The sequence below is a fragment of the Tigriopus californicus genome, chromosome 9 (genome assembly GCF_007210705.1).
Source record: "Tigriopus californicus strain San Diego chromosome 9, Tcal_SD_v2.1, whole genome shotgun sequence".
Lineage (NCBI taxonomy): Eukaryota > Metazoa > Arthropoda > Copepoda > Harpacticoida > Harpacticidae > Tigriopus > Tigriopus californicus.
In genome coordinates, this window is record NC_081448.1 from 1,379,836 (window position 1) to 1,392,880 (window position 13,045).

Below are 13,045 nucleotides of genomic sequence, written 5' to 3' on the forward strand. Positions count from 1 at the left end.
CAGTAAAGGTTCATTTTGAAGATGCCCACAAAATTTTTGTTGATAGTCTTGAGTGGAAAAAAGAAATCCTCCAAATTCCTTAAACAAGATATTTTTATTTTTTTGTTCAAGATCATCAACTTGTAACTTGTCTTCAAGTCCTTGTTCGTAAATGAGAGAGGTGTATGGCTTTTTATATTTATCATTTTCATCCTCGCTCATACTATGCCTAATTTGCAATAAAAAAAAGTTAGCACACTAAAATGCAAATAAGAAAGAGATAAATAACTTTTCTCTCTGAATGAAATGGTGCTGAGGTGAGCCATAAAGTACTCCATTTGAACTAAGGAGGAGACACCTGAAGTGAAACAACTAAAAAACCGTCTGAAACATACATACATGTTCTTATGACAAAGGCCCTTTTAAGATAGATGGTATGGATGACAACGTTACATTTGTTATTCCCTTCTGAAGACCTAAGCAAAAGAGGAAGAGAAGCCACGATTGTTCGTCCATTCGTCCGTTCGTCTGTTCGTCTGTCCGTCTGTCCGTATGTATGTAGTCGTATGTAGCTTCTTCCACAGACCGAATCTAGTGCAAGAGGAGTTGGGAAGGGCGCTCAAGCATTTTTGCCATTTCAACGTTGGATCCAGAGCTCTGTGGAGGTGGAAAGAGGATTGGCTCTCAGTTGGAAGAGGAGCAGAGGCCCGAGTGCATGACGGTGTGTGCCAGAAGGCGCTTTTTGTTGTCTTTTGGTTTTAAATCGAGTGGTTGCCGACGATTTCTGATCCAACGAGCTTTTGATGATACTGATGTGTCAAATCACTAGTGGGGATATCAAGCAAGCAATGTGAAGACTGCTCCAAGTCTGCTTTTCATCCATAGTAGTGGGAGGATTCAGAGAGAATCCCTCGATTACCAAGACAACAAGGAAGGGCCATTATACCTCCTTCTCGTACCTGACTCAGAGAATTAGTCAGCATTGAGAGCCCTGCTGACTTTCGGCGTCAACTTCCAGCTCGCTTTCGATCCGACGAGAGACGGAGGAGAGACTAACAGCGACAACCTTTGTAGGAAGGAAAAGGCCGTGTTTTTTTGGTGACATGTCAACCACTGGAACCGCTTGGACCACCTCAGGTTGCACTAAAGGTTGACGAACTTCTCTGAATTAGTCGGAGAGGTTGTTGTCGGCGTGTGCTTCTCAGTCAAAGTGTGCAATATTTGCCTCAAGGAGGAAACAAAGAAGACCGTGAATGATTCCATCCATCTGTGCGAATTGGCCTTAGTGTCGAAATCAATGTTTAGTGTCAGTTTACGAAGTGAATGAAGCGCTTGCATTTGATCACTGGTTGGTATCCCTATTACCTCGTCTCTCTGTCTCTGTCCCAGAAAAAATGAATGGATAGGTTGTTTTCACTGGTCTGAATGGCTTGCCTCTATCTAAAACCACCAACAGGAAATCCCCTCCATACGTTACTCAAGTTCATACCTAGAGTTTGGGAAACATTGTTTGCCTCCTAAATCATGAGTATGTTCTCGATATGATTCGTGGCGAAGGGGAGTTATGGTGTGTGTGTGTGTGTGTGTGCGTTTGTGTCGGTGTCTGAAAGGGGGAAAGATATCGTGAAGTGAAAATATTCATCAACTCCTGCCTTGCTTGCTTGATTGGCAGTCCCTTAATGGGGAAATGAAAAATTGGGTCAAACTAAGAATATTCATGTGCTTCGAAATCCTAGATCTTGTTTGACCACTGTTCTCTCCTTCCCCGATTGTGGAGCTTTTCCTTCTCTTGGAAACACTTGTGCTCTGAGCCTACTGTTTCATGGAAAAAGACTTTCAAGTGTGTCTGGATAAAGGCCCTCGAATGCAAAGCAAGCAGGGTAAAAAAACAAGGTCACGCAATATCAATAATCCAATAGAAAGGAACACCTCGAAAGTAACCAGGCTTGAAAACTTCAGATGTCCTGTGGCGAGGTGGAGTAAGATATCAAAATCACTCTTCGAATCGAGCATAGCTAAACAACGAAGATTTCCTTTAGGGTGTTGCCCCTGCAAGGGCTTGACAATTGATCAACCACCATGGAAACTAGATTGATTACCCTTTAAACCTGAGCCAGCTCGGATTATTCCTCTTCTTAGCCTGACTTTCAAAGCTTTCCCTATGTGGAGATTAAGCAAGATTCAAACTTGGCTTGGCGCAAGGTCATTTTGGGAGTTATGAGCAAGAGCGGTGAAACCTCCCTCAATTTGCTCAGCACGTGTCAAGTAATGCACGTCCAAACGAAATCCCCACTCAATATCTAGAAGGTTATGTTTAAAATGCAAGCAAACACCGTTGCACGCATGACTTCCGAGTGAAAGTATTTTTTCTTTCTTGACTGAGTTCGACCAAGTCTTAGGAGAGTACTAGCGATTGTATGAGCTACAATTGTGTTCAAATGCAAGCTTTTCATTTGGTTCAGTTGGTTCTTGAAGGATTTCTTGCTTGAGAGATCAAGGAGCAACCACCACTAACAAGAACAGCACAAGCAGCGACGCCAACAACAACAACAACAACAACAATAGCAGCAGGAGCACCAACAGAGTCCAGAGCAAGAAGGACGCCTTCTACTTTTCCAGCTTAGTGGAAATAGCTAAAATAACGAAGACAGAACGAAAAGGCACTCACTCTGGCTTGTTAATTAGACCTTAACATTGGCCGGAGTCAAAAGTCAGTCAAGAAAAACCGTCTCATGTTAAACTGAGGAGAGTGAGTGTGTGGCCTGCAAATCTGATCTTGCCTGCGTTTTGTGGATGGAAGTAGTGGAACCCGATTTTGGATCTTGGTGCCATTTATGATTCTTCAATTGAACTCTCTTACGAGCAACTCGCGAGAATCTAAGAGAGCCAGTGAAGTGTTACCAACTACAAAAATGAGCAACTTTTCCTGCTTCAAGAACCTCAATTGTCTGAAAAATCTTGACAGGTGAGGAAACAGATTCAAGTGCTGTAACTCCTAATTGAGTTAATGTGTCGGTTGGTTGCTCAATGCCAAAATGATTTTGGGATGCTTCAGCAGGGGGGTGTAAATTTGATGAAACTGATCGTGATCCTGACCTTGACTTTGATACAGCGGAGATATTTTTTTCGCTGTAATCTACCATTTTCCCACTGAAGGCTACCGAGTTCCACCCTGTAATTAGCCTTTGCTCCAGTTCATCACATGCTACTGTATACTGTATAAGGATGTACGTACGTACTGAATTGAAGCCAATGACGAACAAGGCCTCAACCTCAACATCATGTAGCTTCAGCGTGTCGCTATTATTGAAGAAAAAAACAGGCCAAAAGAGGCCACGTGAAAAAGCAATGATTGCCATTTTGAACGTTTTACCGGATATCTACCCAGCTTTCTTAGTCCACCGCTCTTTATGTGCAAGTGTGGGAATGTTGCGTGATGACATTCGTTTTGGACAAGCGGGAAGTAATATCTGCAATCAACTTTGTCATGACATTCAATATTTTGGGGAAACGAGGTACATTCGTTGTAGATAGCGCTTGCATGATCATATGAGTGATAGACTCAATTGACATGGGAAGGCCTAGCTCCTACCATCTGATCGAGAGCTTGCCTCAATTGTGAGGGATAAGGTGAGCTGCTCAACTCGTGGATGAAGGGTATTTGCCAAAAGAATCAGACTCTCTGAACACATAGTACTTGAATGCCGCACACAGGTTGTAGAAGTCAGTGAAGCGTTCAAAGATCATCATTCTAAGTAACTGCACTTTTCTTTTTGAACAAGTACTACATACATTCATCCAGTGACTCCCTCACTAATTCAAACGGCTTGGCGGTGGCTGTGAGATGGTCCTGATGGTGATAGCAGAGACAGACCTGGAATTCTGGTCAACATATCCGATCACCTTTGAATTGTACGCAGTGACGGTGTATTTAGCATGGCCAGTCCTGGTGGTCTAAGAGTCATCATTCGAAGCTCGTTGAACATCTTCTATGAATCAGTCAATTGAGGCTGAACTAATTAGCCACGGTCCTTGGTGTCTCAACACTCTTGTGGCACTTCACTAACGATTCGACTTCGGTAAACAGAATTTAAGAACTGAATTGAGGTAAGCTTTATTCTCGGGCAAAATAAGTAGAAGAAGAAGTAGTGGATTGCGTCGAGAGCGTTCAACACGATTGTTGTGCTTGTACGATCCCTCAGACTAACCAATAACGTCCCCGCTTGATTTATTACGGATACCGTAGATGATGATAAGAAAACCATTACGACAGAATTTTCCAAGCAAAATTGGCGAGATAAATAAAACTGGTGTGATCTTTAAAGGCCCTTCTATTTCAATTGGTACGGTTCGTCTAGTATATTGCTCTTCAATAACAATGATAATTTCATTAGATCAGGTGCACTTGAACGTTTCAAAAAGCACTCGATTGATGTCAAATCACATTTATTTATTGTTGCATAATTCAAAGCTCTGAAAATGCTTCGTCAGAATACTTTTTTTTTAAAAATGTTTTTGACTTTTACTGATTGCGTTGAGATAAGAAATGTGGGTCTGTTTATTTACAAACGTGACACTCATTTCCCGTTGATTATATGAATTATTAAGGAGCGAAAATAAACCTTATGGAAATCTTGCTATGAGACTGCAAAAGAAACTTATTATTAACCATCGCATCTTTTGTGGGTGTTTAAAAATTGAACAACCGAATCCCTATTATTAGGAATACAATGATTTGGCCAACTGTCAGTAGAGCTCTTCACTTCTTCAACCCAAAACGATTGGTTTGGCAGATTCGAAAACGCTTAGCATATTTGAAAGACTTTACCTTGTCAGTCAGCCATTTCTAGAATAGCACGTGATTCTCTCCCCCCGTTGATTGTTCACGCTCCTACGCTTTTGAAATTATGTGAGCACTTGTGTGGACTGGTTGTATTGTGTAACTGTGAGTTCGATCTGTGGCAGTCATTGTAATATTCCACCCGGTGTTGCCACGTTTTACTACCGGCAAATTGAGACCAAGGGGAGAGAAGATGAAAAAGAAGGGCAATTTTCCTCCCATTTCCTCCACCACGTCTAACTTGGTTGTTTGTCTCTCAATTTTCTGGCTTTACGTATGAGTACGTGCATTCATTTCTTTTATTTCTTATACCTTCACAACGATGATCATCCCCAATTGCCATGTGCATAATACCCGTACATACGAGTACTTGAAGAAATGACTCATTCACTTGACAATTAGCCATCAAGCCTAGGGGCCTTAGTTTCAAGAAAGTTGGAATCCTTCGATATTTCAACGTGGTTTGAGCTTGATGAGGTGCACCCATTGTACTGGTAAATGGCCATTTGAGCAAATTCGCGGACGTAAATCAAACTTTTCATGGACCATTTAGCCCAAGAACAACTCTTTTAATGACGAAAATCACAAAACGTACTTCCAGTTGAGGATGCTCATGTGCCAAGCAATTAAGATATTTAGGTTAGTGAGAGTGAAAAGAGGATGCAACTACATCGTGAAACGTAAAATACATTCATCATTGTTCTTATTGTGATGGAAGGAAGTCTGATGATCCACCGGTCCATCCAGGCTTTATATTGCCAACCAGTTCTCTCCGGCCGTTTTGGTGGGGAAATGAGAATTGAAACGTAATTTTGACAGATGTTGGCTTTGAGACCCATTCGAGACTTCTTACCATATACAGGGTGGGAAGAAAATGAAGGCCCAACTTTTTGTGCCTTCTGAAGATTTACTTAATGGTTTTAAACTATTTTTTTTCATTTCAAAGGCCTAATGGACTTCCTTGTGTCATAGCATAAATGATCCAATTGAAGCCTAAAGGCGGTTGTTAACCCTCCAATAATTGGACAGTCTGAAGATAACACAAAGAAAAAGTTCAGGTCCATAAATACTGAATGAGTGTATCCAGCCTTGAGGTGAGAGTCGAGGTTATGGGCATGTTCAAAAACTGAGACCTAAATGCAAGAACAGCAAATTCATTAAGAACAGATATGGCCAAGGAAGGTAATCCGGCATCCCTGGAGTTTTCTTCAGGCGGCCAAAACAGCAAAGGTTTCATCAAAGGGTTCTTCACGCTAAAATTGGATCATTTGCAGGCCTCATTTCAGGCCTCATTTGGAGGCCTCATGCCGCCTCTCTTTTCTCCTCTATTTTATTTTGTCGAACTTTGAAATCCTCTTTTTCTCCTTCTGAAGAGAGCATAATCTTCTTTTTTAAAAGCTCCTCTTTTTTTTAGAAAAAAACTCATTTATTACTTAAAACTTAACCTAATGTGATTATGAACTTTCATTTTACCGGGGTTGATGTCCTTATCGACATGAGAGAAAAGGCAGATGAAATGGAACATAAGTCCAAAACTGATGGAGCTTGATGTAAAAAAAAAGAATGGCAATAGCCTTGGCGTTTATGTTGTGTAGTAGGAATTCACAATCAAATATGATGTTCTAATAAAATGCTTGTCCATCAAGGTTAGAGCTTTAGATAGCTTTTTGGAACCCATTCTTATCATTTTTTTTATCTGCATGAAAAATCACACTTAGATCAATTGTACTTCACGGTTTGTGTTTGAAACAAAATGAATTAGCTCTGCAGGGCCATAAAAAAGGTTCCAAGCTTAACCCAAAAACCTCCTCTTTTTTCTTCATTTTCGACTCTTCTACAAAGGAATATGGTATGCACGAGTCCTGCATTTAAGTTTTTCAATAGTCCCTCGCTCTGAAAACTTTGGATTCAACATGATCTCAAGCAAATCTTTGAGTGTGGAGGAAACAGTTTCAGAAGGCGTCAAAAGTGGCCCTTAAATTCTTTCCACCCTGTAAGCGAAGGATTCTCTAGTACAACAACAGCTGAGATCAAATAATTCTAGGTTTTCTTCTCTTACTTGAACATGACTTGTCAATACTGCATAGACCGGCTTTTATTTCGTCCCTCCCGACGAATCGGCGGAAATAACGGGTCTAAGGATTGGATCATTTTGATTCCCTCTTTAAAAGTGGCTCAAAATTAGGAGAAGGGACCATTTTACTAAACAACAATGGGAAGTATGAAACTGCTTTGAATCAATTTCCTACCAGGCATTGATGAGGAAACTGCATCTACGTAGATTCCGAGGAATTTTGAAGCTTATGAATGGTGAAAAATTCCCAATTTAGACGATAATATTTCTTTGTCCTGTTAAGAATGGGCCAATTCAGATAGATACTTAATTTGAGGCAGATAGTCGTTTCTTTCGCCGTCAACTGGATTATTTCCGATTTCCTTATTTCCTTATTTCTAAAGTCCTCCTACTTTCACCAGAACAGCCGGCTGTTGAGTTCTATTCATGACAAAGCTATTGAGTTCCTCTTTTGTCCTAATCTAATTATCCATATGCCTGAGAGCATCTGTCAAAGCTCTTCATTTTAAAATTCCTAAACAATTTGTCTCTTCCTGCATGGCGATTGCTTTTCACACACCACGCCCTCAAAGATCCTGGACATCTCGATCTGATATCGAGCACGAAATCGCCTATCATAGTAGTATTTACAAAATTATTAGCCGTGATTGTACGCCCTCCATTGAAAGTTTGGCTTAATCGCCGAATCTTTACCAATTCATATCCATTTAAATGTGGTGCAATCTGGATCAATCTAGAAATCTAAACTCGAAGAATGAGTGCCAGTTCCGAAAAACGTACCAAGTGTCAGGCATTATTCTGGCGTGACAGTTCTCAGCTTTGATAAATGGCCATCGTCGTCTTTGGAGCACAATTAATATGCTCGAGATTAACGAGTGCCAGATCTGAGTTTTCGCAATGCCTCCATCGGTCGAACCTCCATCCACCACATGTGACCAAACGACCATAATGGTTATATGGCATCGTTTACGAGCTATTGTGGCTTTTCATCAATGCTAATCAATTGGTAAAGCTGTATTTGAACTGTCCTTGACTCCTTGAATGTCATGGAACACTTCATCTCTGGTCCTTGGAGTGGCTAGTCATAAGCGAGTAATTTTGATTAAACAAACTGGATTCATCTCAATTCCCCTTTTTTCGTTCAAATACGATTAGCCATCAAAGGACAAGGACACTTCACCCGCCCTTGTTCACTGGAGCAGCCCCGGTGTTGGATGAAATGGACTTCAGGCTGGGCCGAGTACTTGCCCAAATCAGAGGTTCAATCGTCCATGTCATTGGAAAGTCGTCAGAGATTCTTCTTTTCGGATATGTCAAAGAGATCTTGGTAGATAACGTCAATGCAGGAATGAAGCCTTTCAATGACTGGACTTTGCATATACAATTGTGACAATGGTAATATTCAAGTTACAAAAAACAGCCGAGAGGTTGCCGGAGGTTTTAAAGGCTCACCTTGAATATATTTGCCCATATCAAAACAATCGCTCCCAAACAAAAAGACACCACTTGTGTCGTCATTCGTTTCAACAGGAATGGTAGAAGGCAATTAATTTGAATCCATATTGGAAGGTGTCATGTTCAGAGAGCAGGTGTGCAACACCAACAACATCGACCACCCTCATAACAATCAAGAGGCATTACGCTAATTATTGCTTGGAAGACTAATTTTGTGATCATTTTTTGGCTTGTCGTTTTTTACAGGGATTGGGTGTATGAGCAAACCGATCCTGAGAAACAAAACAAAGTTCTGGAACTCATTGAATCCGTTCGTCGATGGACGCTCCAAAGTGAAAACAAGTCAGAGCTCATCTACCGCCCCTCGTCACGCCCACAAAATCAGCGAGCCCGAGAGAAGCATCTGAATCAGAACAACAACAACAACAACAATGTCCTCAAACGAAATGCATCCATGCCAGACACTCGAAACCATCAGTGGTTCGAGTCTGAGGTGGGCGTGGATCTGGACAGTGATACTAGTCCTCCCCTCCACATGCGCTCGTCCAGCTCTTCCAAAGGCCTCCATGGAGGGTCTTGCTCTAGAAGCTCGTCCAGTAGTGGAAGCCGGGATACGGTCGATTACGTGGTGGAGAATGCAAAATCATCCCGAAACCACACATTACCGAGGAACTCTCGCTTAGGCAGGTAAGACGATCATCACGGTATTTGCTCACCATGACAGACTAAGGGATGGGCGAGAGTGGTGGAAAATAACTGGATAACTCGAGATTAATCTAACCCCGTCAACATAACATGGACGAATCCGTTCAAACGAAAGATCGCGACAATAAAGGCTAAAGGAGTCGACTCGAGAATCGATCATAATCTGTCAAACAACGGTCGTGCACCGACGAGGGAAGGAAGCCTCTGGGCAATATTCCATGGAGCTGGCCGAGTTGCCTGACTCGTATCAGAATGCAGATAAAAACAGAAACATAGATTGGCAAGAGCGGTCATCAAACCGTGTCTCCTCTCGCCCCATTCATATCGAAATGCCACCAAATGGCTAGGACGTCCAACAAGTCTTTGGCTGAGATGAACGGGGTCACTTCAGTGGAATCAAGTGGCAGATACAGAAGCCTAAATAAGGAATGAAATCTTTCCGATCCATTTCATGTTAATTGATTGGCATTGCTCCACTGAGGGGTTGGATCACCCTGTGCCAAGGAAATTGCAGGCATTGCATGTGAATTGCTCACAAAAATGTCATAAAATAAACCCCGGGACTTAATCAGAGCCTGAAGAGATGGACCAATTGTAAGGGCTGCAATTAATTGTTGATTGACTTACGGGAATGAAGAGGAGGTTTGCTTGGCTTGGCAAAAAGAGAGTGCTTAGAATTGACAAGAAGACAACCAATTTGGTTATGTAACGACTAAATGGTAGTGGTGAACAATCGCACATATTTGCACATCTGTTTGTTCTTTCCTTCAGCCGGCAACTTTCGGAGCCCTCGTTCCCCACGCGATACCGAGTCCGGTGCTCAATCAAGGACGCCAATCAGAACATTAATCCCCAAAGGGCCAAAAATATTGGATTGAAGAATCCCGGAGGACCTTTGGCAGGCGTTGGTGGAGGTGGTGGGCACTCACCCACATTCTCTTTCGTTGAGAGTGCGGACGATTATATGAAACGGAAGCAGGAAAAATTCGACAAATGGGACAGGTAGGAACTTGGCCTCATTTCGCTCAGTAGTCCCAGGTCAATATCCTTGATTGACAGTCTGTCCTCTTTTACGGACATGTCGGTCCCTGGAGGTGATTTGATGGTTCCATGGCATAATTTGATGCGGGTACTGCCTTTTCAATATGTTCTGGCTTAAGTTTTTATGTGAGGATTTATATGTGTGAATTTACAAAATGGTGCAATTTCTGTGTTTAGGAAAATTCAATGTGAGAGGTTTTCTGTTAACTTTTTTGCTATGAGGAGATTTCAACTTTTTATTAGACGAGCGAGCATCGTACACGAATAATGCACCTCTTTTGAGTGTACAAATAGCTTCGTGAAACCGAATTGCCATGGTAAATTAAAACAGAGGTCATTGTTCTGTTCAGTCAGGGAAAATCGAATATTGAGCAAGGTTAATTGCTTTTGTTGGGATGAATCTTCAGTTTTGAACTAAAAGAAATTTTACATATCCCGTACATGTTGAACGTAAAAGTTCGCTGAGAAGGGAAATTAGAGATTCCGCTGTCCTTGTCATTCGACTTGACCCTTTATTTCGCACGAGGATGACTTGCTCTCAAGTAGTTCACGCTTCTTCGGTGGCAATATGGTCATGATTCATGAATGTCATCTTCTGTCGCGTCGAAAACCTTTTTGTTGACCATTCGTCTCGGTAATTCCGACTTTCCATCGTGGGTCTTCTGGTCTTTTGATGAAAGGAAATCAATGGAGAGAAAAAGTTGAGAAATGTCCTCACAGACTGAAAAACGTTCAGTCGGCTTCGTCTGTGCACCTTCTATCCTTCCATAGAGCAATGTATCCATCGATCTATCTATACATCTCGTGTGCATTGCATAACTGTCTCGAGATACGCAATTAAAATGGTATTCCACTCATATCATACAACTTGATCACCTAAATTGAAGGTGTGACTGAAACGAGATTAGATATAGCTTACGGCCTAATGCTCTGTACAGTACTTTACGACGTTGTACGATCCTTTTCAAACCGATTCCCTGATACTTTGTCATCCAGTCTTTATCCCGCGAGGCTCCAAGATTCCAAGTGAAGATTCTCACACTTTGAAAAGCCAACCTAACCACCATATCATTGTCTGACCTTGGTAATCACTGCCGAATCATGGAATCATGGCCCTGTCATTTTTGTGTTTGATCCCGTTCAGCAAATACCAGTAGGCTATTTTCATCTCTTGAATTTGCAGCGATTTTACTCGGCGTTACATTTACCGAGACTCCTCGAACGATCGATATCGGGACAGTCCTATTTCTACATCCCAGAATCCCTTACCCCCCAAGTATGGAGTCACTTTTGGCCCAGAGGAAAGGAAACCAAACTCACGATTCGCTGAAAGGTAAGAACTTCAACACGTTTTTAGCTAACATGCTACCAGAGATGGTCACCGTTAATTGATAAGTTAACTTGGTGAACCATAGTCTTAGAAACATCGTGCATATCATCCACACTTTTCAAGTTTTATAAGCAAGAGTAAGTGTAAGAATGTTTCATTTCCTCACTGAATGATCGAAAGTAGTTATTTTAAAGATTCTATTACAAATAATTACAATAAAAGAAATTGGAATTTTTACAATTAAAAAAATTAATATAATTCGTCAACAAGAATACTCTGATATATTAACTGACTAGAGATTGACGTCCAACGATTGAAGGCCCACCTTTGCTAGCTTACTCCCCATTAGGTGGGCCATTTTTGTCATTGAAATACTTGACGAATTGGGATGATGCCCGGTCATGGTTGCTTGAATCGTCACTGGAGCTGGCAGATTCATTGAAGTTGTGGTAGCCATTATATGCGATGATGAGATGTATCAGTTTGATCTCCCATTTGTTCTGTTGTTGTTTTCAAAACATACTATGTAGTACATTTCGAGCGGGATTCTGTCTGACTCGAATCCCTCCTTTCCGGGTTCATTCAAAATAGCAAATTTTTGCTCCAACCAAGCGTTAGGAAGTGTGAGCGAGGTTATTCACGAAACTAAAAGTGGTTGTTATCATTATTCCATTTTCGTCTTGGATGGAACGCGTGAAATGCGAAGAATCCATTGAAATGCACCTCGAAATTTGGATGTGAAACAAAAGGGAAATTTTCATGAGATTTTCTCTGTTTCTGTCACTTTAATAGAGATGCCCTACTAGATCAGAACAAGCGAGTGAGTGAGTGGTTTCCGAGAGAGAAAGAGAGAGACTGCTAAAGTTGGCGACGAAGCCCCTCCCTGCAATTTATAATCATAAAATTCTAGGTCATCCATCGGCTCTCGACTCGTACAGTGGGTAGCACAATATTTTTGCGTAGATTCGTCCCGCTTCAATGGTTACGTCGACCAAATTCGCATTGGGGCACCGGAAAAAAGACGTGCTGTAATTGTGTGCATCATGTCGTTGGCCTATGTAAATATCATCAAGAATTTGACGTCTGGACCACGACACGAATTTGTCACTATGGACAATTCATTATCAGATAGTAAAGGCCAAAAGCTGAAGCCATTATGTTCTACAGCTTGTCCGAAAGGTTAGTAATCGCCTTCTGTCAAGTATCAAAGTGACTTTTGTTTTTTTAGAAGTCACTAGACAATCGTTTAAAAACGGTTTCCTCTGGTTCCCTTATTTAACACATGACTCCCTGGAAACCATTGGAATCCAAATTGAGTCCTATAACCCTCGAACGTACTCCTGAGCCTACAATGTGTTGCCAATTCTGTTCAGTTTGTGCTCAAATCGTCTGTCACCATGTTGAGGTTGGGTTGGCTTTTTTGTGATGAAAGAATCTGTTGTACCTTATCATGGTTTTCTCCAGTTTGTTTGTACTTTGATAATGAGCGCTCAAATCTATTCATTACATGATCATGAATCTCAGCATAGAGATGACTTTCATCTTTGGAACACGATTTCCAAGCTCTACCAATGGACGCGGTATCAGCTGGGATGTCGTTGAGGCTCGCAGAAAAAAAAAT

The 13,045-nt window shown here is 41.5% G+C and overlaps 1 protein-coding gene across 2 annotated transcripts in view; it reads left to right on the forward strand.

Moving 5' to 3' along the window:
* Positions 1-13,045, forward strand: part of LOC131887448 (uncharacterized) — a 34,656-nt gene that overhangs the window by 6,590 nt on the left and 15,021 nt on the right. Inside the window, exons 1-4 of one of the 2 annotated variants that reach the window (XM_059236061.1) lie at positions 2,035-2,944; positions 8,595-9,035; positions 9,825-10,055; positions 11,278-11,427. In XM_059236061.1, coding sequence (XP_059092044.1) covers positions 2,814-2,944; positions 8,595-9,035; positions 9,825-10,055; positions 11,278-11,427 — 953 coding nt within the window. In that variant the 5' untranslated portion in view covers positions 2,035-2,813. Of the gene's footprint in view, positions 1-2,034; positions 2,945-8,594; positions 9,036-9,824; positions 10,056-11,277; positions 11,428-13,045 lie in introns of those variants that run through there. The other variant, XM_059236060.1, reaches the window with a different exon arrangement.